Genomic DNA, 21,715 nt, shown 5'->3' with positions numbered 1-21,715 from the left:
ACACGGTCTCCATCACAAACGGGATCTCAGGGCTCTGGCTCCTCACTGCAGGTGCACCTGAGGCTGCTCCCTGGCTGGTCACACTGCTGAGAGGGAACAGCCAACCCGGGGCTCGGTGTTTGCTCAGACCAAGGGAGGAACACACACAGGCACCACCTGTGTGAGGTCTCCTTTATTTAAGCAAATAGGAAGGCACTGGAGGGCAGGCATTAAGGGGTCCAAGGCTCATGCACAATAAGCCTGGGAATCCATATGCCAAAACGTAAGACAGAAACGCGTTCTCCCTGGAGCTGTGGGAGGAAGGATGTGTGTGTTTTGCCCACTACAGTACATGCCCGGGCCATCTCCAGCCCTGCTTCCAACTCCTTTAGCTTTCACCAAGGAATAGCATCCAGGTTTTGGCCACACTAAAGAGGATCTGAGTATTGGGAATCCATGTGAGATGTTAAAAGGCACCACAAGGTATATGGCATGTGCTGATGGCAGTCCCCAACAAATCCTTGTTCCCTTCTTGGGCTACCACGTTGTAGGTAAGCAAGATGTCCAGCCCAGCCTCCCTGGGAACACAGCCTCTGGGGTGGACAACCAGACAGGTATCTGGGAGCAATGGGACTTCACTGCATAGAGGACTGAAAAATACACTGGGATTTGGAGGGGCAGGGCTACAAACACCACAGAGGAGCTTCTCCCTCAGGGAGCCACCAACTTGCCCACAAATGTCCGACAGCTGCCGTTCACCCCTGGAACCTTCCCACACTTCAATGGTGCCCCGAACTCTGCCCATACACACATCCTGTCTGAATCCCTGGAAATGAGCAGGTCTCAGCCCAAAGCCTCAGACCCCAAAGCCACGGGCTGCTTTCCCAGCACTGAGGAGTCCTCCACACCCATGTGCTCTGGCCTGGAAAAGCAGCCAAGGAAAGAGAAGATGGATCAGATTGAAAGAGCAGCAGGAAGAGCTGTGTTTGCATGCAGGACGCAAGCTGGGGCTTTGACAAGGGCTTCCTCAAGCTTTGTTTTTCTCTGTGACAATGTTCCCTTTTTAAGGACTTCCAGGAAAGCTGCCAGGTTTAAGGTATGATCCAACACATCTCTCAGTTATGGGAAATCTGGCTGGTGACGAGCAAGGATGCTGAACTGAAAAGATGGATCCACCAGTTCCTTACAGAGACCTGCACAAAGCTCCCACCACAAAGACATGCAGAGGGATATGGCATCAGCACATCCCTGTGGTCCAGCCCTGTTGTGTCAAGTGCCCAGGCCACCCTCACCCTGATGGTCCTTGCTTTTCTGAAGAGCCATGGGAAGGAGGAGGAGGATTTGATGGATCAACATGGCTTTTCCAGAGCACACAGGCACCTCCTTGCAGCCATTTCTGACTCCCTGTCTTCCAAACTGACAGCTCCTGGTCACGTCCCAGTCTTTCTCATGCAAGTCCCCAGCTTGGGTAATTTCAGATTCTTTGCAGGAAGCGGACAGGATCGACTCTTCCATGCTCAAAAGACAGTGGAGAGGCAGAAGCGTTGTCCCCACAGCTCTGGCCCAGAAGAATTCCTGCTCCTGCCAAGTTGTTAGCCGTGTTATGATTGATCTTCGGAGCAAAGGGACAGAAATACTTGTTAAAATGCAATTAGAAATTGCAAGTGCCTAAGTGAAAGCGCAGAGATTTGTTGTGAAGATCTGTGGCTATGGAATCAGAGAGGAAGTGGACTGGAGCGGATCTCCCCAGAATACCTGTCTTGATGTCCAGGTCCAGTATCCGATGAGCACAGCCTGCAGCCCCACTCCGTGACCCTCTGAGCTTTCTTCCCTTCGCAGGGATTTCATGTTTATGCTGCCTATGTCTCTTGAAGGTTTGGGTGGGGGATTTGTGAGGGAGGGCAAGTTGGGACAGAAGGCTAAACCCTCTACAATGATTAAAGTGGTGTTTGGTTTCTAAAAGGAAAAATAAAATATAGAAAAAAAGCAGAAATCGCACATTATTATGGCACACACTGATTTCATCCTTCAGAAATTCACAGTACAAGAGAAGCTGCACCCTAGGGAGGCTCCCTGAAGGGAGCCATGGTTTTGTGGTGCCCCTGTGGACTTTCTCTGGCTCTCCCTGGGGATAAACACAGATTGCATCCAACCCTCAACGCCACGGCTTCACGTTACCACCACACTAATGAGGTTGAGAGCAAGAGCTGCGAAGGCAGAGCCAGGGCTCAGGGGACACGCAGGCACTCGGGAGCTGAGGGAAGGGGCCGTGACAGCCATGAGGAGCTGACACACGGGGACAGGGAGCACCTGAAGCCTGTGCTGCGGCCACGCTTGTCCTCGCTGATCTCAGAAACAGGTTTTGACGGCTGTGAAATGCGTGGAGGAATGAATTACACGAAGTAGAAGCTACACGAGGAGGGGGGAGCATGGGGAAAGCAGAGAGGCGAGCGCTGTGTGGGCCTGGCCCTGCCATAGCTCTGGCAGGATCCCTCCGTCGCGACACGTCGGCCTTGGGGCATCACCCCAACAAAACTGCCCCACCACAAACCACCACAAAACAAGCACCTTCTCCCTCAGGAGCTTTCTCCTGAGCAGATTCATATTTAGCAAGCACCTGGCAAGATGTCTTACCAGGACAAGTAAAAGGACACACTTTGGGAGTGCAGCATCGGCTCTCGGATGCGCTTTGGGAAAGAAAACCTCATTTGTCAGAGCCCAGGTATTTATTTTTCCTGCTGCTGAGCATTGCCTCAAACAGGGTAAGAGGTTACAGCAGCCCCTGAGCAGCACCCACAGACTTTCAGCAACTCACACCTGCTTCAGGGAGCATTATTAACCTCAGCAATTAATTACAGAGTGAGTAATTCACAGCCCGTGCCAGGAATGGAATATCTCTAAATTTTAGCCACCTTCTGGGAATAGAGTTTGGGCTGAAGATTTTTTCATATGGGTTTGTTTGTTTGTTGTTTTGCTTGTTTTTTTAATTTAAGTTTTCAGCCTTTTTGGGTCCGAATTATCAGAGGTCCCTGAGGGTACAGAGTGTTCATCTCACACCTCAGCTGAAACAAAGAAGGGGCTGAACTGTTAACAAAGTCTGTTCTTCTCCGCTGTATCAGTTGGGAAATCATACATCTTGGGGAAAAATAACAAATAAAATCCCTTTTATTCCTCATTTGGCTCTGGGATATGGGTCATAACTGGCTGGCTGTGAGCTGCCCTGCAGGCTACAGAAGAGCTGAATTTCTAATGCAAGTAATAAATGTTCTGTTCCGAACAAACCTGTCCTTGCTCTCTTAAAGAGGGGCTCACTCATCCCTATTTTCATGGGCCACAGTTAAGGGATCTGCATTAAGCTACATCCTGCATTACCAATCTGGAAGTGCTGATCCTGACCAGTTCTGCACAACTTATCACAGCAGCACAGAAACATCCCTTTGGATTAACTTTCACCACACACAACAGCCAAACGGTGCTCAGAATTAGCAGTTATTAGATTTTTTAAACAATTTATCACCAGCACAGTCCAACATGCAAAACACAGCGGTGGTCCCTGTGTGACCATCAAATATATCACCTGTTCTTCCAGGGGATGTGATAACGCATGGCACTGCCTGTGGCAAAACCGGGCGAAGGCGGAATAATTCCAACTTGTGGTGATTAATGGGAAGCACAGCCCCGGACAGACAGACAGACAGAAGCTGTGTGGCTCGGCCCGGTGCGTGGTCGGAGAGCGGAGCGGCAGCGAGCGGGGTCTCGGAGGGGTGGAACACTTACTGTTGGCTATGTTGGAAGCAGTGTAACTGTCTGCCATTCCTGAGACCTGGCTGGCAATGCTGATCTCACTGGCTCTCCGGAAGCCCCTGAACTGAGGGGCTGAAATGGGGGTGGACAGGGACGCGTTTTCCATGAAGACGGCACCATGAGACTGAACAACATCTGCTACAAAGTTGAAACAGGGAAATCAAAATATTAGACCAACAGACAGAGGCTGGGCAAGATGAACTCAGGGAAGAGGAAGGAGGCAAACAAAGCTGGGAGGTGCAAAAACCTTTCAGAACGGATTGGAATGAAAAAAAAAAACCCACATATCATCGGAGCTCTGGTTTGAAAAGAAAGCAAAGAGCACAGCAGGCAGAGACATGTGGCTGGAGAAGCAGTCTTTGATTGAGAGAAGCAAAATAAGTAGCTCAAAAATCAGATCCAAAGAAAAACCCAGGCAGACTTATTCAAGCAGCAATAACAAGCATGTGTCATACAAACAGATGTGAATATACACAGTTTTATATATTCACATCAAGACAAAATAACCAAGGTAAGGAGAACAACAAAAAACAACCTTAGAAAGGGGATATTTGTTTTCTTGAAATATTGAGATTTAAATGAACTTCTCCAAGATAAAAACAGTAATGAAAAAAAAAGAAAAATCAAGAAAACATTTTCATGCCTGGCGGGGACTAATTTGAACCTGTATTTTATTGCTAATGGATACAGCCAACACTCGTTAAACTGAAGTAAGGGCTAGTGAAAGGAGCCTGGTGCTCAGCACCTGCTTCTCCCATTGGAGCTGGCGGATCCGGGAATGCTCAGTCTCCGTGAAAACAGAGCTTCTTGGGTACAATGTCTGGAGTTTTAGATTCCAGTCTGAGGTTTACCAAGTGTGGCCTAATCCCTTAGTACATAAATACAGAAGAGGAAGGTTTAAAATCATGCTCATACGGACTTTACGTATGGATTGGAGGGAAAAGGACCTCAAATGGCAAACCAAGAGATGCTGAAAGTCACAACAAAATCTCTGCATTTCAGTTTTCTCTCTGTAACAGTGGTAAGAACATCCACCCCTCTGTGGATGTTACGAGGCCCAATTAAATGGGACATCCCAAGCTCCTGCACTGCAGAGGTTTGTAATGCCAATACCAGGTGCTTCATAGCGGGCAGCACCAGTATGGCAGGAACATGCAAAAGCAAAGCCATTTACTTAATTTTTTAAGGTTTTAAGGTTGCCCATCTCTGCTGCACCTGAGGAGCAGCACCTGAACTTTATCCCCGGGTATCTGACAGGGCACAGGTCTGTGCTCTCAGCCAGGCAGGAGATGCCATGGGGAACGTGAGGACATCACTCCCACACACCAACATCCTTCACCTATTTCAGCCAGTTTAGATATCCCTGGATTAATCTCAGTGTGGAGCTGACATAGGGCGTTGTTTTGGCAACTGGTTTATTTTAATATCGATCTTTTTTTGCTTGGGGCTACTGATTTTCTCCCTTCCATCTCTCAGTTCACAGCAGCAGTGCCTGTGCCCACACAAATCCTGCTGCAGCCAAGGGAGAGGGAATGTATGAAGCTGAAAATGTGTGGCTAAGTGTTGGTAAAAGAGTTCTGTTCTCTGCAGGGAAAATCAGGCCACAAGCTGCTCTGTGTAAAAGCTTTGTGGACTGCAAGATCTGAGCCTTAGCGGGAGCCTGACCTGATGATGAGCTGCACACACTGCCCACGTTGTGCCTGAAAGGCCATTAGCAGCATCACTTTCTCAGCACTTTCCCCCTCTTTTCACCTTGCTTCGAGCTGCTGCCTGTCAAGGCTGTGACCAGTATCCACAACCCAGTGCTGTTTTCTGACTGTACAAAGCACCAGCTCGAGCAAGAGGAGACAATTCAAGCAGAGAACGGGAGCTGCATCGAACCCCATAAAGGTCTCAAGTGTAAAGGGTCTCATTCCCGTTGCTGCAGGACCTGGGACAACCCTCTCACCTCTTCCCTGATTACCCCTCCCTCTGCTCTCTCTGGCCTGTGAGATCCTTCTGCATTTGTGTCACTCAGTGGGTGCCCCAACAGAGGCAATGACCATCAGCTTCCCTGAACCTGCTCAGATGCAAGGAGAGGTTTGGCTTTGTCTGTACTAGGAAAAATGCCAGGTTCAGGTTTAACTACCAGAGAAGACTGAACTTCTTCCTCTCCCTCAACCTAAAGCATCTGTGGCTTGAATTAGGAAGCAGCTGGAAGACACAATGAAGGGTGTTACAGTAACGCTCCACAGGAGAAAAATCAGGGCCAAAAATGGTGCTGCCTGGGCAGAACTCAGAAAGTGAATAAAGGAAGAAACAGTGGTATTTTGGGCTTGCTCTTCTTAGCCAATCTCGCTTTCCTGGGCCTGACCGGGGATTTTCGAATATAATGAGTTTGCAGGAAAAACACCCAACCTGAACAGCTCTCCCAATCCCATCCTAGAGCCACCAGAGGAATAATTCTCACTCCTATAAAAACCTGAAGTGTTTTAGCATTACTGAACTGTTCAGTTCAGTGTCACCCACACTGGTGGCTGCTCTGCAGGGCACGAGGTGCCACTCAACAGCAGTGCTCCTGTGCTCCAGCCCACTCAGGTTGCTCTTGTGTTTCTCACTTTTCCCAAGCTACACACCCTCAGTCCCTGAAAAAAGACAGTTGCTAAGAAAAACAAGGGCCAGGAACAGGCAGGGCAGGAAACATGGAGAAAAACCCGTTTTATGCTTTACTGCCCCCTGAGGCAAGCTTCCTCCACCCCAAATATGTGACTTCCAAAGAAAATCCTGGGACCTCACTAGCAGAAATAAACCCCAAACATAACAATGTATTTCCTAACTCTGTGTATTCCTTGCACCAAATCCCTTATGTAGCAACTGTGAAACTAAGGGGGCTTTCTTGGGGAGTGTAGTGACCAGGGTGGGATGTCACAGATGTTGCCATGCCAGTAGAGACTCCTAAAGGGAGCCATCTGAACTCTCCTGCACTGCAAAGGTGCATCCCCAGCCACAACTCAGGTCCTGACAACCACGGGGAGGTTTTTTTCAGGAAAGGCCAGGGTGAGGTCAGAAGGCCCAGCAGCAGCAAGACTTTGATCAAGATTACCTGTTCCTTCATCACTAGATAAGGACAGAGGTGCCCTGGTTTACTGCACTGGCTGAAGTGCACTTTGTACTGTGACTCAGGGCAGACTTTATCAGAGTGAACACAAGGAGACCTGGCTGGAGCAGTGCCCTGAACACCCTCCCTGCCAGCAAAGCACCTGCTGCTGCTCAAACCACACAGCACAACCAGTGCCATAACCTGAGATTAAACTGCACTTCCTTAAGAGGGAACATAGGCAGCCAAATCACCTTTTTCCTTTCTTTTGGCCTACAATAGATCTTTAATACTCATTTCAGTGCTGTGCTCCTTCATTTATGGACTCATTTGTCAATGTTCTCACTGTTCCCCACTAAGTGAACAGCCTTGGGCCATCCTCTCATGTAAGTCCTTGGGGTACCTGAATGACAGATTTTGATACGTGCTATCTGCAGGGTGAGCTGTTGTAGCAAAGCAACAAAGAAATACTTAAAGCAATCAAAAAATATGTACGGTTCAATAAAAATAAAAAATAGAAAAGCCAGCCAGCTGCTCAGCACAGGCCAGACCCCGCTTGCACTGGAGTCACTGCTCAGTGCTGGGAACTCTGCAGTTGCTACCCTGAGATCAAGAGCTACAGATTTCTGTTGCCCATATTTTTTCACGATTCTGGAAATTTCCTGCAGTCCAGTGGCTGAACTGGAATTCAGCACTTGCCACCATCAAGCCAAGCACTGCTTGGCCACACTGTGCTCTTGACACACAAGGTAAAGAGCAGAGAATCATCAAATCCTAGAATGGTTTGGGTTGGAAGGGACTTCAAAGATCACCTAATTCTAACTCCCCCGCCACAGGCAAGAGATGCTTCTCTGTCCTGACCACAGGCAATATCAGCTGACAGCTAAATGGCATTTCATTAATGACCTCCAAAGTGATTAATTAATAGTACCAGATCTTTTCCCTCTGCTTGGTAACAGAACCTCACAGCACAGGCAACGTGGCAAGTGCACACCCAAAAATCATCTGCACCTTCAAGAGACCAAGGGAGAGACGATGAGGGATGGCCAGAAGTGTCGCCATCCTGTATGACCACAGGATCAGCTTGTTAAAGACAACAGGGCAGCAAACCCAGCTCTTGATGCAAAACACCAAGAAAAGGATGAGAAGGGGCAAGTGAGACACAAAGGGAAGAAGAAACCAAACCAAAGTCAAGTCTCATCAAAACTGAAGATGCAGCACCAGCCACAACCAGAATAAACAAGGCCATGCAGCATTTGCGATGGAAGATAAGGCAAAACAAATACATCAAACTTTGCTTTTAAGGCAGAAGATGAGAAATTAATTTAAAAAAGCCAACACATAGAGCCACCCTGGGATCCGAAAGCCTCAGACACTGTGTTGGGCGGAGCCACGAGGAGTGTCCAGACATGAAAGACTCAAAGGGACAAAATCTGGTGTGACACGGGCATTAATTGCACTTCTGGGCATGGTGCAACATGGTGACTGCTGACAACCCTTTCCCAAGGCATCTGCCCATGTTAGTACCACACAAGCAGGGCCACCAGGGACTCCTTCAGCATCAACACCAGCACGGGACAGTCTGTAATCCCAGCCTGTTGTTTCCATGGTGGGTCTCCCAGCTCCAAGCGTGATCCCAACTGGTTATTTCATGCGGCACAGCCCGAGACACAGCATGAGGATTTCAACCCCAGGAGGCAACAGTATGATCTCCAAGAAACACCCCAAAAACCCAACACCACAGACAATACAAAAGTGTAGATTACACACACTCAGCAAAACCAGCACTTTTATTGGAAACATCTTGCCAATTCAGTACGGGAACGGGGATACTTGTTTCCATGAAGCTGTCCTGGTGCTGGAGAGCACCCAGAGGGCTACTTTCCATGAGGAGGATGGGATTGTTCTGGATTGTCTCAACTGGAAGCAGATGGGGAAAAAAAAAACATAACAGAAGGACAAAGAACAACAGACATGCGGCCACAAAGTGTTAAACATACAAACAGTTACACCCCAGCACTTAAATACGAGTCTTCAATGAACAGACAACCTCCAAATAGAGTAAAAGAAACAAAACAGGGGTGACTTTCCAAACAGACTCACATCAGAGATTAACTGGGAGCAGAGGAGAACACAACAATGGCATTTCAACAACAAAAGGGAGTCCTCTTAACCCGCTTCTCCAATGAACCAAATCCATAAATACCCAGCAGATCCAGAGAAATCTTTTTACTATGAGGGGAAAAAAAACATGTAATGGGAGAATCAGACTCACAGCCTACATAGTGCAAAGCACAGGAATAACCAGGAATGTGAGTTTGATTTTACTCTGCAAATTCACTGAAATGAATCAGAGACCAGCATTTAGTACAGATGGGAAAACAGGGGAGGGGAGAACAGTCTAAGAAGATTTCTGAATTGTGGACTTTAAAAAAAAGCTACCTGCATGAGCAGATGTGCATGAGTAGATGTGCATGAGCAGTGTTACAGAAGGTTTGGTACAGAACTAATTATAATGGAGCACCTGAATTTTACGTGATCAACAAAACATACAGCTTAATTATAGCAGCAATTAACTTTTCTGGAGCGCCCTACAGTGAACACAACTTCAGTAGAGGCTTGGTGAATCATGGTCAGTCTTTCTGGGTAATGTGTACATCACACTGAAATTTGGACCCTGATGAGAAGGAATAGCCTGTTCTTTTATGATAAGCAAATGAAGAGGCTTTGTCTTACAGGAAATGAATTTTAAGTTGTTTTTTGTCACTTTTATTCATTAAGGCAGAGCAGTGTCTCTTAAAATAACATGGCTCAAACCTGGAGAAGGTTTTGCAATCGCTCTGCCCCTCTCCTAAGTTGAGCTAATTGCTGTTTAACTCTTCTCCACCACATAACAAGTGTCTCTCCAAACACAGCCAACTCAGAGGTCCCGGCAGACACAGCACTCTACTAAAATCCCTGCTGCTGCACAGAATGATAATCAGAACACAGGCTGTTTAGTGTCAGTGGGGTCTCTGCCTCTGGGTTCAGTGAGAACAGGGGCTTTGGAAGGTATTATTTAAGAGAATCAAAGTAAGATGTTCAGGCATAATTTTTTTAAGCAGCCCCTTGCAGCAGAATACACCCAAAAAGCAAGTTGCTTTTCAAGTTGCTATAGATTCCCTGAGTTGTTGTAACTGGCCTGGGTACAAATGTAATTGTGGGTGGATCCATTTTTAAGAAGTGTTGCAGCAAGATCTTTGCTACATCTGACAAGTGAGTGGGGCCTGCAGAAAGTATTTTAGTCGCCTTTTTTAAACATGGGGTTTAGTTTGTGCCTGTTTAACAACCCAGACCTCAAGATTCAGCAATTACAACCTCTAAAGACACTGATACACAGAAGACCAATGCTTTGGATTTTCAATTTTAAGATGATGCATAGTGTGACCAGAATTATTCAGCTCTAGACATAAGAGTCTTCTTCATTTAGTCCTGCATGATTCAAGTATTAAACAAATTGAATGCTCCCCCCAGAGTTTGGGGAAAAACAACCACCAAATCCCAAACTTTCTAGCTGGTGGCTTTGTTTTTCTCCTCTAGTTTGCTGGTAGGATTTCTTGTGTGTTTTAAGTCTAGTTTTACAGTAGTGACTCTTAGTTGCAATTTAATCAGTCACAGACTAACAACCTCTATCCAGGGAAAAAATTATGGTGAGTTGTTCTTGCAATTGTCCCAAAGTCCTGTCCCCTGCAGGGAACTAAAGCTTTAGGTAAGCAAAAAAGTCAAATTTAGTTCTGCACAGTGTTGAGTTTCCCTGAGAGCTCCTTGCAATGAGAGCCTGCACTGAAATATCAAGAACCTATGAGAGTCCAGGCACAGAAGTGAGGTGAGGATGGCAGGAAACAGAATTTATTTTACTAGACCAACTGCAAGAGCACTGATGAAATGGGAGCTGAGGCAGGGCATGGTCAGGAAGGGCATGAACACAAGTGTTTTGGACCTTATTACAGCTGCAGTTGGGGCAGAGCAAGTGAGGAGGCCACAGACAGCAGAGGAAATCTAGGTTTCCTAGAAGACATAATGTCTCATTGGCACGGTGGAAAGGGCAAGGCACTGTCACCAGCCCACTGACCTGCAGGAGCCTGTCCTATGAAAAAGCATAGGATAGAACCAAAGAAATCATCTCATCATCTCATTGTTTTCTCGGTGCCTTCCAGTCTTCACTGGCCCTCCAAGCATTGAAGTCCTACACTCTGCCGAGTTAATCCTGTTTCCTTCAGTCCCAGTCACAAGCACCAGCTTGGGTGTAAAACAGGGACCTTCACAGAGAGGTCACCTCATTGTGGCTCTCAGCAGCTGAAGGCCCTTGTGTGACAAACAAAGGGCATGAGGGACACAAAGCACTGATTTTGTTGCAAGAAAACTCTCCTTTTCTGGTAAACCAGGAACAAGGCTAATGCTGCAGGGCCAACTGCTTTGATAACTTCATGTAAAATGTGGATACAGCCCTTTAAACAGCAAGTATGGCCCCAGAGTGACTTACCCAAAACAGCAGAATTGCCATCACCCAGCGGGAATCTCTGGTACCGGGGAATATTAAAGGGGGGCAAAAGGTAGAACTTCTTCTCCAGAAGAGGCTCGAGGCGTGAAGCAGATGGGTCTGCAGGGTGGAACAGGTTATAGACCTGCTGACAAGCTGGTCTGAGCTGAAAGACTAAAAAGATGAAGAAGAAAAAAAAAAGCCAACTCAAGTATCAAAAGATTATTAGTTAGAATATTGTAAACATTTGTGTGTAAAAAGGACAACTGTTGGGTTAAAGAAAGTGCTAAGGATTTATCATCTCCCTCATCTCACGGTTTAGTCAACTGAAACAATTTATTCATTATTTATACACTCAAGAATTGTCCAGTATTTTTAATGCTTGGAAATACAATGCAAATAAACAGTATAATCAGTACTGGCCAGAGCACAGAGTGATCTGCTTCCTTACAGTGCATAAATATTATAGAGGAATGTTTGGGTTTAACCAAATTCCTGCATCCACCATCCACTAAGAGAGCTCAGCAGTTTGCACCAGAACTTACTGTCAAGAGCTGGAATTACAGTTTTTCTCAGTGCAAGAACCAGGCCCAAGGGAGAACCAAAGAGGAAGAAGTCTGTGATCTCAAATTCAAACTTCCCAATATTTCCTCCATCCAGCATAGTGGAGCTACTCGATCGCCTGGATCCAGGGTCGTTTCTCAGAACACTAGAATGTAAACTGGGACAAGAAAATAAAAGTCAAAATTCCATTCATGCTGTGTTTTCATCAGTAAAGCCTGGATTAGTGATTGACAGTGAATATAATTTCTATCTCTTCAGTGAAGGAACTGTGCTAATCAACCCACAATGACCCCATTCCACCGGCATCACTGTACAAATCCAAGCTTCAAGTGGGTTCATTTACACACTATGTCCTCAAAATGTTTTTCTTTTGAGGAGTCCAAATCTTGGTTGCTGCTAGTAGGACACTTATTTACAAGAGAAAACAACCAACAAGCTAAAATTACTAGAGTAGCAGGGAAAAAGCGGGTTTACAGTGATTCACTCCATGACACACATTACTGCTGTGCTTTCTGGCTGTTCCTTCACCTCATTCTCAAATGTTATGGAAAGCTGTGCTCACCCATTTCTACCTCGTGGAAGCAGTTGGACAAATGTTATTGGATTGAAAATAAAAAAAAAAAGAAGAAAGAAGGGAAAAGAGAAGAAGAAACATCAAAATCTGCAGGAGGATTTCTGATACCTTCGTGCATCAAGTTTGCACCACAGATTCAATGTGTGTGGATGGCACTCACTGGGAATGAGAATTCGGGGTAATTCACTCAGTGGCCATGTGGTAAATTGTATTTATCCTGCAACCAGGACTCTCCCACTTCTCTTCTGCCCATGAAGCCATATCTGTCAAGTTATTACCAAACTACCTCTCAACCTCAGCCCAACAACTCCAGGTAAATGAATTTACAAAGAATAACTATATAAAACATGCCCAGTTTCCCCTCCCCTCTCTCAGGTTTCAAAGCTGTTGCAAAACTCCAACAGTATGCGATGCAGGCTGGGCAATACACAGCTTTAACACAGAGATTTAAATTCACATTTCCCCTGGACACTCAGAAGAAGCAGCAGGAGCTCTTAGATGGATCTGGGAATCCAGCCCCACGTTAGGGAGAGTTGCTTCTTTGCAATCTAGATGTGGAATTGCGAAAGGACAGGTGTGTAACACCAATAAGCTCGTTTACAAAGCAGTTTCTGAGACTCCTCTGTTACCACCCAAAAGCACTAAGCTGCAATTTCCTTTGCTCTCCAGGTTGTGCAGATTCCAATGGCAGCCACACTGGGTTATCTCATTGTAATTAGAAGCAGGGAGTTGAAGACAGAGTAGCAGCAGTGCCTTAACAGGGCGTTTGCAAACACTTTAAAAAACATCAGAACAGGTTCTATAAAATATGTAGGGTAAATGGATATCACAACAGTTGGGTTGGATAAAAGGTTTACTGGCCCGGAATCAGGACTGACACAAATCCAACAAATCTCCTGCCGGCTCTGTGGCCCGAAGTCAAAGCCCCAGGTGGTGAGCAGCACTTGCTGTGTCCTCACATGCAACAGCACTTGCTCATCAAGGCCGTTTCTGAGGGCAGGGACACCCCAGCTCTGCTGTGCTCACTTGAACTGGGCTGTTCCCTCCCCACCATCCCCAGCACCGGAGTGGTTGCTCACACACATCCTCCAGTCAGGCAATGAGCAGCTGGAAAAGCTCGCACTTTTGGGAAGAAACCCAGGTTTCACCCAGACTTTGTTTTCCTGCTACAGCAAATAACGCATCATCCCAGAGACAGCTCCTCTGCCGAACGCCATTCCCAAGGGATGCTGAAGCGCCGTCTGCTCCTGCTGCGCTGTCATGTATCCTCCGGAGCTGCACACAGGCACATGCACGGCTCTCCCGCTTCCCAACCACAGGGAGATGATAAGCTCGCTTATGCCAGACACACAGATCATGGGAAGTCAAAACAGTGATGTCAAAAGCGAGAGGAACGGGGGGTTACAGCAGTGACAGCGAAAATGAGCATGTTCCCGTTTCTGGGATGCAAACGAGCTTCCCTGAGATGGCAGTGCCGACATGTACGACGCTCAAACACGGCTAAAACAAGCCACCTTCAGCGGAGCTTAAATTACTTTCGCTAACAAGACTGCAACGCAGCAAGTTTGCTGTGTGTGAGGAATGCAAAGTCACTTAGAACACGGTCAGGTTTGCAGAAGACAAGGCAACAGCAACAGGGTTCCGACAAAGGCACAAAGGAAAGACTATTCCGATGGCACATGTGTTATGGCAGGATGGGTACAAGGTGTCTGGTGTATCCCACCTGGCTTCCCACAGCATCTCTTCCTGAGGAAGGGAAGAATGAGAGCACTTACAGCACTAAGCAATTTGGAGAGTTCTCTCCTTTTGCTGTGAACTTGATAGTCTTTTCAGCAATCAAAAGAAATGAGAGCCAAGGGGAACTCAGAATCTGTCATGCTCCAAACAACCTACAGTGCCCTGTTCTCCCTTTAAAAAGCAGCAGATGTACTGTGTGCATTAATTAAACAAGAGCTTATGGATTTCAGAAGCAAATCAACTCATTTACAATAATACAAGTACAGCACAGCCAGAAATAATGTAGTTGCGCAGAAGGACTGAATTTAAAAATAAATGTGTGATTGTAATCTCCAGATGCTGCTCTGGCTTGCTGGGCATTATCCCAGAGAAGTGGGTAGGTCTGATACATGAATAAAAATGAGTGTCTTTGGCACAGGCTGGAATCTGCAGTGGGCACGGACAGAAAGGTCCCTGTGTGCCAGGCTGCCCGTCTGTCGAGCCCATTAGGGAAACTTGGCTCTATTCTGCCAATCTCCTGCCCGAAGCCATGTCACATCAGGGCTTGGGTTTTGTATGGGAAAAATCATTCCTTGGTGACAGAAGCTGACAGGACTTTCTGCTGAGGAAGGTGCTGCTCTGTATCAATGGCTGTTAGCACAAGGCCCAGGACTGGTGTGGGACATGCAGGAGGGGATGAGGTGAATCCCTGCTCCCCAGCCTTCCCTGCACCAGGGACAGAGCTCATACAGCAGCTTCAACCTGCCCCTTTCCCTGAGGGAATCCTGCTCTTGAGCTCTGGGAAGAGACTAATTTTAAACCGAAGGTCTAAAAGGAGATTTAAAAAGATTTAAATCTCTAAAGAAGTACAGATGCACCAATCCATCAGCCCACTGAATACTGACAGCTTTTGCCAGGGACCCACAAGTACTTCATACTGGGAGCAGGCACAATCCTTCAGAGATGGAACATGAAGGATCAGCACAAAGCAATTTGGAAAATAAAACTGTGCAATCCATTATCCATGTCAGGCCCAGCACTTATTCTAAAATAGGTGTAAAACTGCATCAAGACGCCAGCTCGCTTCCATTAACTGAGTCTGTGCCCCTGAGGTCAATAACAAGAAGGAGAATGAGCACATTTTTGCACGACTCATATTTTCTCCTGTAGTACAGGAGGCTGTTTTGAGGAGGTAAGACCAAGAGCCTGTTTGCCTCTCATTAACCTGCTGGAAATAGCCAGGAAGCTTAATGTGGTTTTTGTAAATGCAGCTGTCTTTCCCAATATTGTATCTCTGTGCACCAACAACATTCACTTTGATACCTTCTCTCTCCTATAAATCATTTACAAAAGGCCCCTGACATGGCAGGACAACATGAATCCCTGTGCTGAAACAATGATTCCAAGTAGTGAAGGAGGGGGAAAAATGCAGGAGAAGCCTCCAGCTCAGCACAAGGAAAAAGGAGCGGCCTTGGACACAGCTGCAATGCAGGCAGTGTGTTCGCTGTGGGGGGACATTGCTCCCCAATTCCTGGGATGTGGGGGAAGAGGGATTAAGAGGATATTTATTGCAGTTCCTACAGGCCTGATGGAGGAAAAAAGTCTGGGCTGTCCAGTTCCACAGGTCGAAGAAGATGATTCAGTCAGAAAAATCCTCTGGGCTTACAGAAGTAATCCCTGAACGACCGGTGGCCATGGAAAGGCTGCTATTAAAATTCCATTGGTTATGTTAACGGATACATTTCTGAAGGTCCATTTGAAGAAGCTTAGGAATGTAATATCAGGGGCGTCAACAGTTGAGTAACAAATTTGAAACACGTCCTTGGTGCAGTGGAGCAGCCCTGGCAGGGGACAGAATAGCTCAAAATCAGGCTTCAGAGATGCTTTAAAATTAATCCAACGCTGGGTTCCCAGTTCTGCTTCACCGACTCCGCTCGCACGATTTCTACATTTGCTTTATGACCCCCATCCCACACTCGCAGCACAGCAGAGAAGCAGCTCCCTGACAGCCTTGGCTGTCACACAACAGCACGAAGGGCTTCGTGCCATTGAATTATGGATGCAGTAAAGAACCTGGATTCTCTCAGTGCTACTCAGCAAGAAAGCTGTTAATTTTTTTGCATATACAACACACTGGAATCAATACCCCTCTAATCTAAATTAAATTAAATGTTTTCCTCCACCTTGCTTATCGCAGGATGACAGAGCAACACTCAGGCTTCACAGATGCAGCAGCCTCAGCTCCAGAATATTGCTCTTTCTGTTCCTTCCAAGTCTTAAATCTTACCTTGAGAGAAAGGCTTGATGCTGCTTTATCGTGTCCAGTTCATAGGTTGATGAATCACTCCTTTTCCGTGGCAGCTGCTTCTTTGGATCTTCTCCGTTGCTACGAGGAATATCAATGTTGCTCCTGCTGAGGTGTCTGCTGGCTTCCAGATTAGAGCCACTGGAACAATAGCTGTTGTTCACCGTTATTCCAGGAGACAGAAGGTCCGTATCCTGGGATTTGAAATATATGGATTTGGCACTCTAACAGCTGAATCAGGAATAGACTGACACTATACCCTTCTCCTTCCACCCTCCTTTCCCCATCTACCCCAAGATCCAGTTGAGGACCATAAAGTACCTCAGGCCAAACCACCTTCTGAGGGTGTGGGTGTTGCTTCCCACCAGAGGGTGAAACATCCCTGTTCAGAGCAAATGCACCCAAACTGTGACACATATGCACACATGTGCCATTGGTAAGGAATCGAGTCTTTGTTTTTTCAGGAGAAGATCCTTACTAAAAGCAGGAGCTATGGAGGTGCTCTGGCCAGCAGACCTGTTCCCAGTAGCCACTGGGAGCCAGCATTACCTGGACACTCACAACGCTTCCTCGCCGGCTGCTGTTCTGGCTCTCGGACACGGTCTGATTGCTGTAGCATAAGGCATCAAATCCCAGGATTCCTCCAACACAGTCCCCTACCAAGCAGACCTGAGAAAGGTAACAAAAACAGGAGAGGAGAGGGGGGAGAAATAAAAAGGAATTAAAAGAAAAGCACCCCTTGACTTCAGCTCCAAGCCGACAGGTAAATGGATGCTGGATTACACCTACGCAAGCTGGAATAACAGAATGCCCAGTGCTTAGGAAAACTACTCAGTCAATGAATATCCATCAGAGCCTGCAGACTCCCATTATCTCACACAGCTGATGTGTCCTGGCTGTCCCCACCAGCCAACTGGAACACAGGGAGAGCAACACAGCACCCTGATCCCAGGGCTTACTCCAGCCTCAGGAAACCAAAGCTGGATTCCTCACTTGCCAGCTGTCTGTGCTACTTTAGGGAAGCTTCCCTGTGCTTCTGCCCATTAGTATCCCGAGGGATAACACTGTCCTGCTTCCAAGGGTACTGAGCAGACAGGCACAGTAAAGCACCACTGGATAGCAGAAGGCTGGCTGGGTCCTGGGTACAACACTGGCTGGGAAGAAGCTCAGGGTGGATAAATCAAACCACAGCAGAGGAATGTGACAGCCAGTCCAATGTCTCTGCCCTCGTGGGGCTGGAAAGTCCCTTTGCTCAGAGGTGGGAAGCTCAGTCATGGTCTTTTATGGGGTGCAGCAGCTGCACAGCCTCGAAAAATAAACTCGCTGCTGTAACAGCTCCAGCACGAGCTGCTGAAGGTCTATTCAGGACAGGAATGCTTAAACAGCCTTGGTTTGCAATGGAGAAGAGACCATGTGTTTAGTAACAAAAGTAGCATTCCTGCTTCAGAAAGGTGTGTCACACTGAAAATTGATTAACTTCACAGCTTTGTAGCTCCATTTCTGAACACAAACTCAGGCTTTGAATCCCAAAGGTTCAAGACAGAACGTAAGCAATAATCTCTCTCTCAGAAAGAAAGAAATGGAAAGCACAACACTTACTGCAGCTCAGCACTGTCATGTTTCCATCCCTCCTGAGAGATTAATGGCAAAGAGAGTTTCAGAAGAAAATTGTTTCTCTTGCTGTTCCCCTCACTGTGTTCATAAACAGCCCCTGGCTCACCTGGCCATTGAATGACGTGCCCTCCTGGGATCTGATGAACTCACTGTAGGCCTGGTTGGCTCTGACAATGACTGTGGCCACTGCTTCTTGGTACTGAGGGGAGGATGTTGCCAACAGAGGGAGTGCAGCGAGGGGAATGTGGTCCTGGCTGTTGGACAGGCAGCCTTCATCATAACTGTATGGGCTGAGGCTGGAAAGGGCAAGAGACATTGGAAATACTCAGCCTAACATAAAAGGTGGGGAAAACTATTTGCAGACAGTACAGTCAGTGTTGTGGTTCATTAAAAAAAAAAAAAGCCTCAAGACAGAAAGGCCATTTATTCCTCTGTGAATGGGTGAGAGCTTAATAAATCTTTCTCTCCCATCAAATGTAAATCTTCAAGGACAACATACTTACACTGGCAGAACAACCCTCAGACAAGGAATTAAATCCTTAGTATTTATTGGATTAATTAGAATAAATCAATCTCAGAACTTGTGCTGCATGATTCCTGTATTCACTGCAGCACAGTATGAAATCGAGACTGAATGCCTTGCTGCTACATTAATAAGTGCATCCTCAAAGCATGGTCAGAGCTTTCCATAACACATGCAGAATATTTTAGGGAAACAAATAAAACAACCCCCCTGCAAAAAAAAAACCAAACAAACAACCAAAACCCAAAACAAAACCCCAAACAAACAAACAAACAAAAAAGCCAACACCCTCCCCCCCAAAACCAGGAGTGAAATTGTAGATGTGTCCCTCCACGACAAAGTAGCATCAATTTACCTGGACACCAGGGAAAATGCTTCGGAGCAGATGGCTGGGCAGGGGACAAGCTTGATGGCAATGTGGCCAAGAGCAGCTGGGTAATGCACCCTCATCACTGTGTCAAACACTGTTGTGATGGTGTTGACATCCCCTTGCTTGGAGCTCTGGTCACCACTTCCTGAGTCCAGGATATTCCCTCCATGGAGGACCAAGAGGAGGACATGGATTTTACTTGGCTGCATTAATGGCTGCACCGATTCATCCTAGGTGGGGATGGAAGAGAGCACAGGGAAAGGCTCATTTTGCAAAGAGGTTTGACTTGTGCTTAATTTATGGCAAAGGCCATTAGATACACCTGAATACAACACCTGAGGACCTGACTACTCCTTCCAGGTCTCTTATCCTACACATGTCCATGCACAAATCCACACACAACCTCAGTGCAACTGACTGTCTCAAGCAGAAGGAATGCTGGAAATTAAAAAAAAAACTGCATAAAACTGTATCCAGCTAAAACATGGCAGGAGTAAAGACATTACTTGTGTGCATCGGGGTGGAAAAGTACAGAACTAAGAGATGGGTGTTGCTTTCTGTGGGGTGCTGAGCTCAGCTGCAGCCGTTGGCAGTGAAACACATTCAGCAAAACTAACAAATGAGATCGAAAGGTCAGCAAGTGGCAAGTTACTGAGAAAAGTTGTAGGAAGACCAGTCATTGCATGTTTGCCTACAACAGAAGTTATAAATAAGACTTCATATTTGCTTAAACTGGTGCAAAAGAGGAACTGGAAATAAAAAAACTTCATGACTTCATAACCCAAGGACCGGCCAACATCTGACTGGGATGCAAGAACCCAGGGAAGGATTTTAACTTGGCTTTTCAGGTCACTTTGCTTACTGTGCTGAACCAATTCCTGCCTAAACAGACAGGCTGTAGCTTGGGGGAAGGAGGGAACTGTATCCAGAGTATCATTAAAACTGTATCCAGGGTTATCATTAAATGACCTGCCAGACCAGCTGTAAGCCCAATCCTGATGCCCCAGGAGCAAGTACAAGAGCATCCATTTGACATATTATAACACAACAGAGCAGTAACTATTTTTAATATCTATTTGCTAACAGGGCTTTCAGTGTTTACAGCTCTCATACAGACTCAAATCCTCCATGCCACACTGAAATATGTGCAAATACTCCTGTGCCTGACCCCTGTGCTCACAGAGACAACATCTGAGAACATCCTGAGCAACTCCCTGTTGAGGCAGAGAAACAGCCACTGGGAGGTGGTGGAGAAGGGGTAGAGGGCAGCGGTATTTCTATTTGGCAAATTCTTCTAATTTTAGCATTTTTAGTCCCCTGTTGTCCTTTGAGCAGTGACTGAGTCCCTCACAGTCCCTGCTGGTGGGAGGAAAGCATGGCCAGGCACACATTAGCAACCTAACAACGAGCTTACATTTTTACCAGATAATGTTAAAGCATGTCTTAATACACAGCCCACCAGAAGTACTAAAATTCACATCCAAATCTGTAATAAAGATTTTCCAGACCTCCTGCATAAGAATGGCCATTAATTATTCAGCACCATTCCACTGTATTAATGCCTGCTCTTAAAACCTCCTCTGACTCCAGTTTTCAGTGCCTGCACAGTGAACTTTGTACCCGGCTGGAGGCACGGGAGGAGCTCTCCCAGCATCTCAGCACCTCTTCTGCTTCCAGACAAACTGCTCTAAGTGCTCATTTCGAAAACAATATGAGTCACCAGGCTCAGGGCATGCAGAAGTTTATCAGCAGTCATTTGGAGGCACCTTTCCCTTTCAGTTCATTAACCTCTGTCCTTGAAGGGAATGGGGAACTGCTGATTAGTTGATGGGTGGAGGTGACTATTTAGAACTTCCTTGTAAGATCTGGAGCCTCTTAAGATACCCTAAACCACCTTATGGTGAGGAAGCTCTTAACCTGAAAAATCACTGCCATGATGGCATCGGAATTTCATACCATTTTAGCAGACAGCTTGTGAACAACTACAAATAACTGTCTTTTTCATCTCACTTTGAAGTCTGTTCTTTTCCTAAAATGAAGGCAGAAATGGGGGGGGAGGGTTGAGTTTGTACAGCCCTCTGAAGAAGACAAGTTTTCCACATTACCTTGAGAAATTTTAGGGCTGTGACTTATCTTGAGGCAGCCACAGCCGTTGCCATCCCACCCACCCATTCTCCCCATGGCCCTTGAGCTCTCAATCTATTATGGAAAAGCCAAATCACCATGAACTTAGAGCCTGGCACACAGAGTAATTTCAAAACCATGCTCATGGTCTTTGAGGGACCACTCAGACATAATGTAGGCACTCTGCAAATCAGCAACACCACCTCTGCAACTCTGACAGGCAGATGGTTCACGGGCAGGACAAGTACAGCTGCTCCTGGATGTCTCACCAAGACTGAATTACAGAAGCCTGAATATGCAAGTCTAGAAAGCTGGGGTGGGTGGGAGTGTTGTTATTTATTATTTTACCCAAGCACTGACACAGGTTGTGCTGTAACTGGTTTCCAAACAAGACCCTGAGCAGCTCCACGTTGTCGTAGGCTGCAGCCAAACGATGCCCCCTGCCCCTTGGTGCTGCAGGAACATATTCTCCCAGTTCCATTACCATCCAGCATTACCTCTACCCAGCAGTGCCTCAGGCTACACTTATCCCCGCAGGATTAGTAGT

General features: G+C 46.6%; 1 protein-coding gene across 4 annotated transcripts in view; it reads right to left on the bottom strand.

Moving 5' to 3' along the window:
* The window catches only part of PITPNM2 (phosphatidylinositol transfer protein membrane associated 2), a 128,685-nt gene that overhangs the window by 11,120 nt on the left and 95,850 nt on the right, over window positions 1-21,715 (bottom strand). For all 4 annotated transcript variants that reach the window (XM_017814163.1, XM_017814166.1, XM_017814164.1 and 1 more), the window contains exons 11-19: window positions 19,030-19,274; window positions 18,258-18,447; window positions 17,087-17,206; window positions 16,520-16,731; window positions 11,924-12,099; window positions 11,382-11,552; window positions 8,630-8,779; window positions 3,757-3,921; window positions 1,735-1,935 (exon numbers count right to left, since the gene is read on the bottom strand). In XM_017814163.1, the coding sequence (XP_017669652.1) occupies window positions 1,735-1,935; window positions 3,757-3,921; window positions 8,630-8,779; window positions 11,382-11,552; window positions 11,924-12,099; window positions 16,520-16,731; window positions 17,087-17,206; window positions 18,258-18,447; window positions 19,030-19,274 (1,630 nt within the window). The remainder of the gene's footprint in view (window positions 1-1,734; window positions 1,936-3,756; window positions 3,922-8,629; window positions 8,780-11,381; window positions 11,553-11,923; window positions 12,100-16,519; window positions 16,732-17,086; window positions 17,207-18,257; window positions 18,448-19,029; window positions 19,275-21,715) is intronic.

This window comes from Lepidothrix coronata, unplaced genomic scaffold, assembly GCF_001604755.1.
Source record: "Lepidothrix coronata isolate B3197 unplaced genomic scaffold, Lepidothrix_coronata-1.0 Scaffold44, whole genome shotgun sequence".
Classification (NCBI taxonomy): Eukaryota; Metazoa; Chordata; class Aves; order Passeriformes; family Pipridae; genus Lepidothrix; species Lepidothrix coronata.
This window is presented reverse-complemented; position numbering and strand designations above follow the sequence as displayed.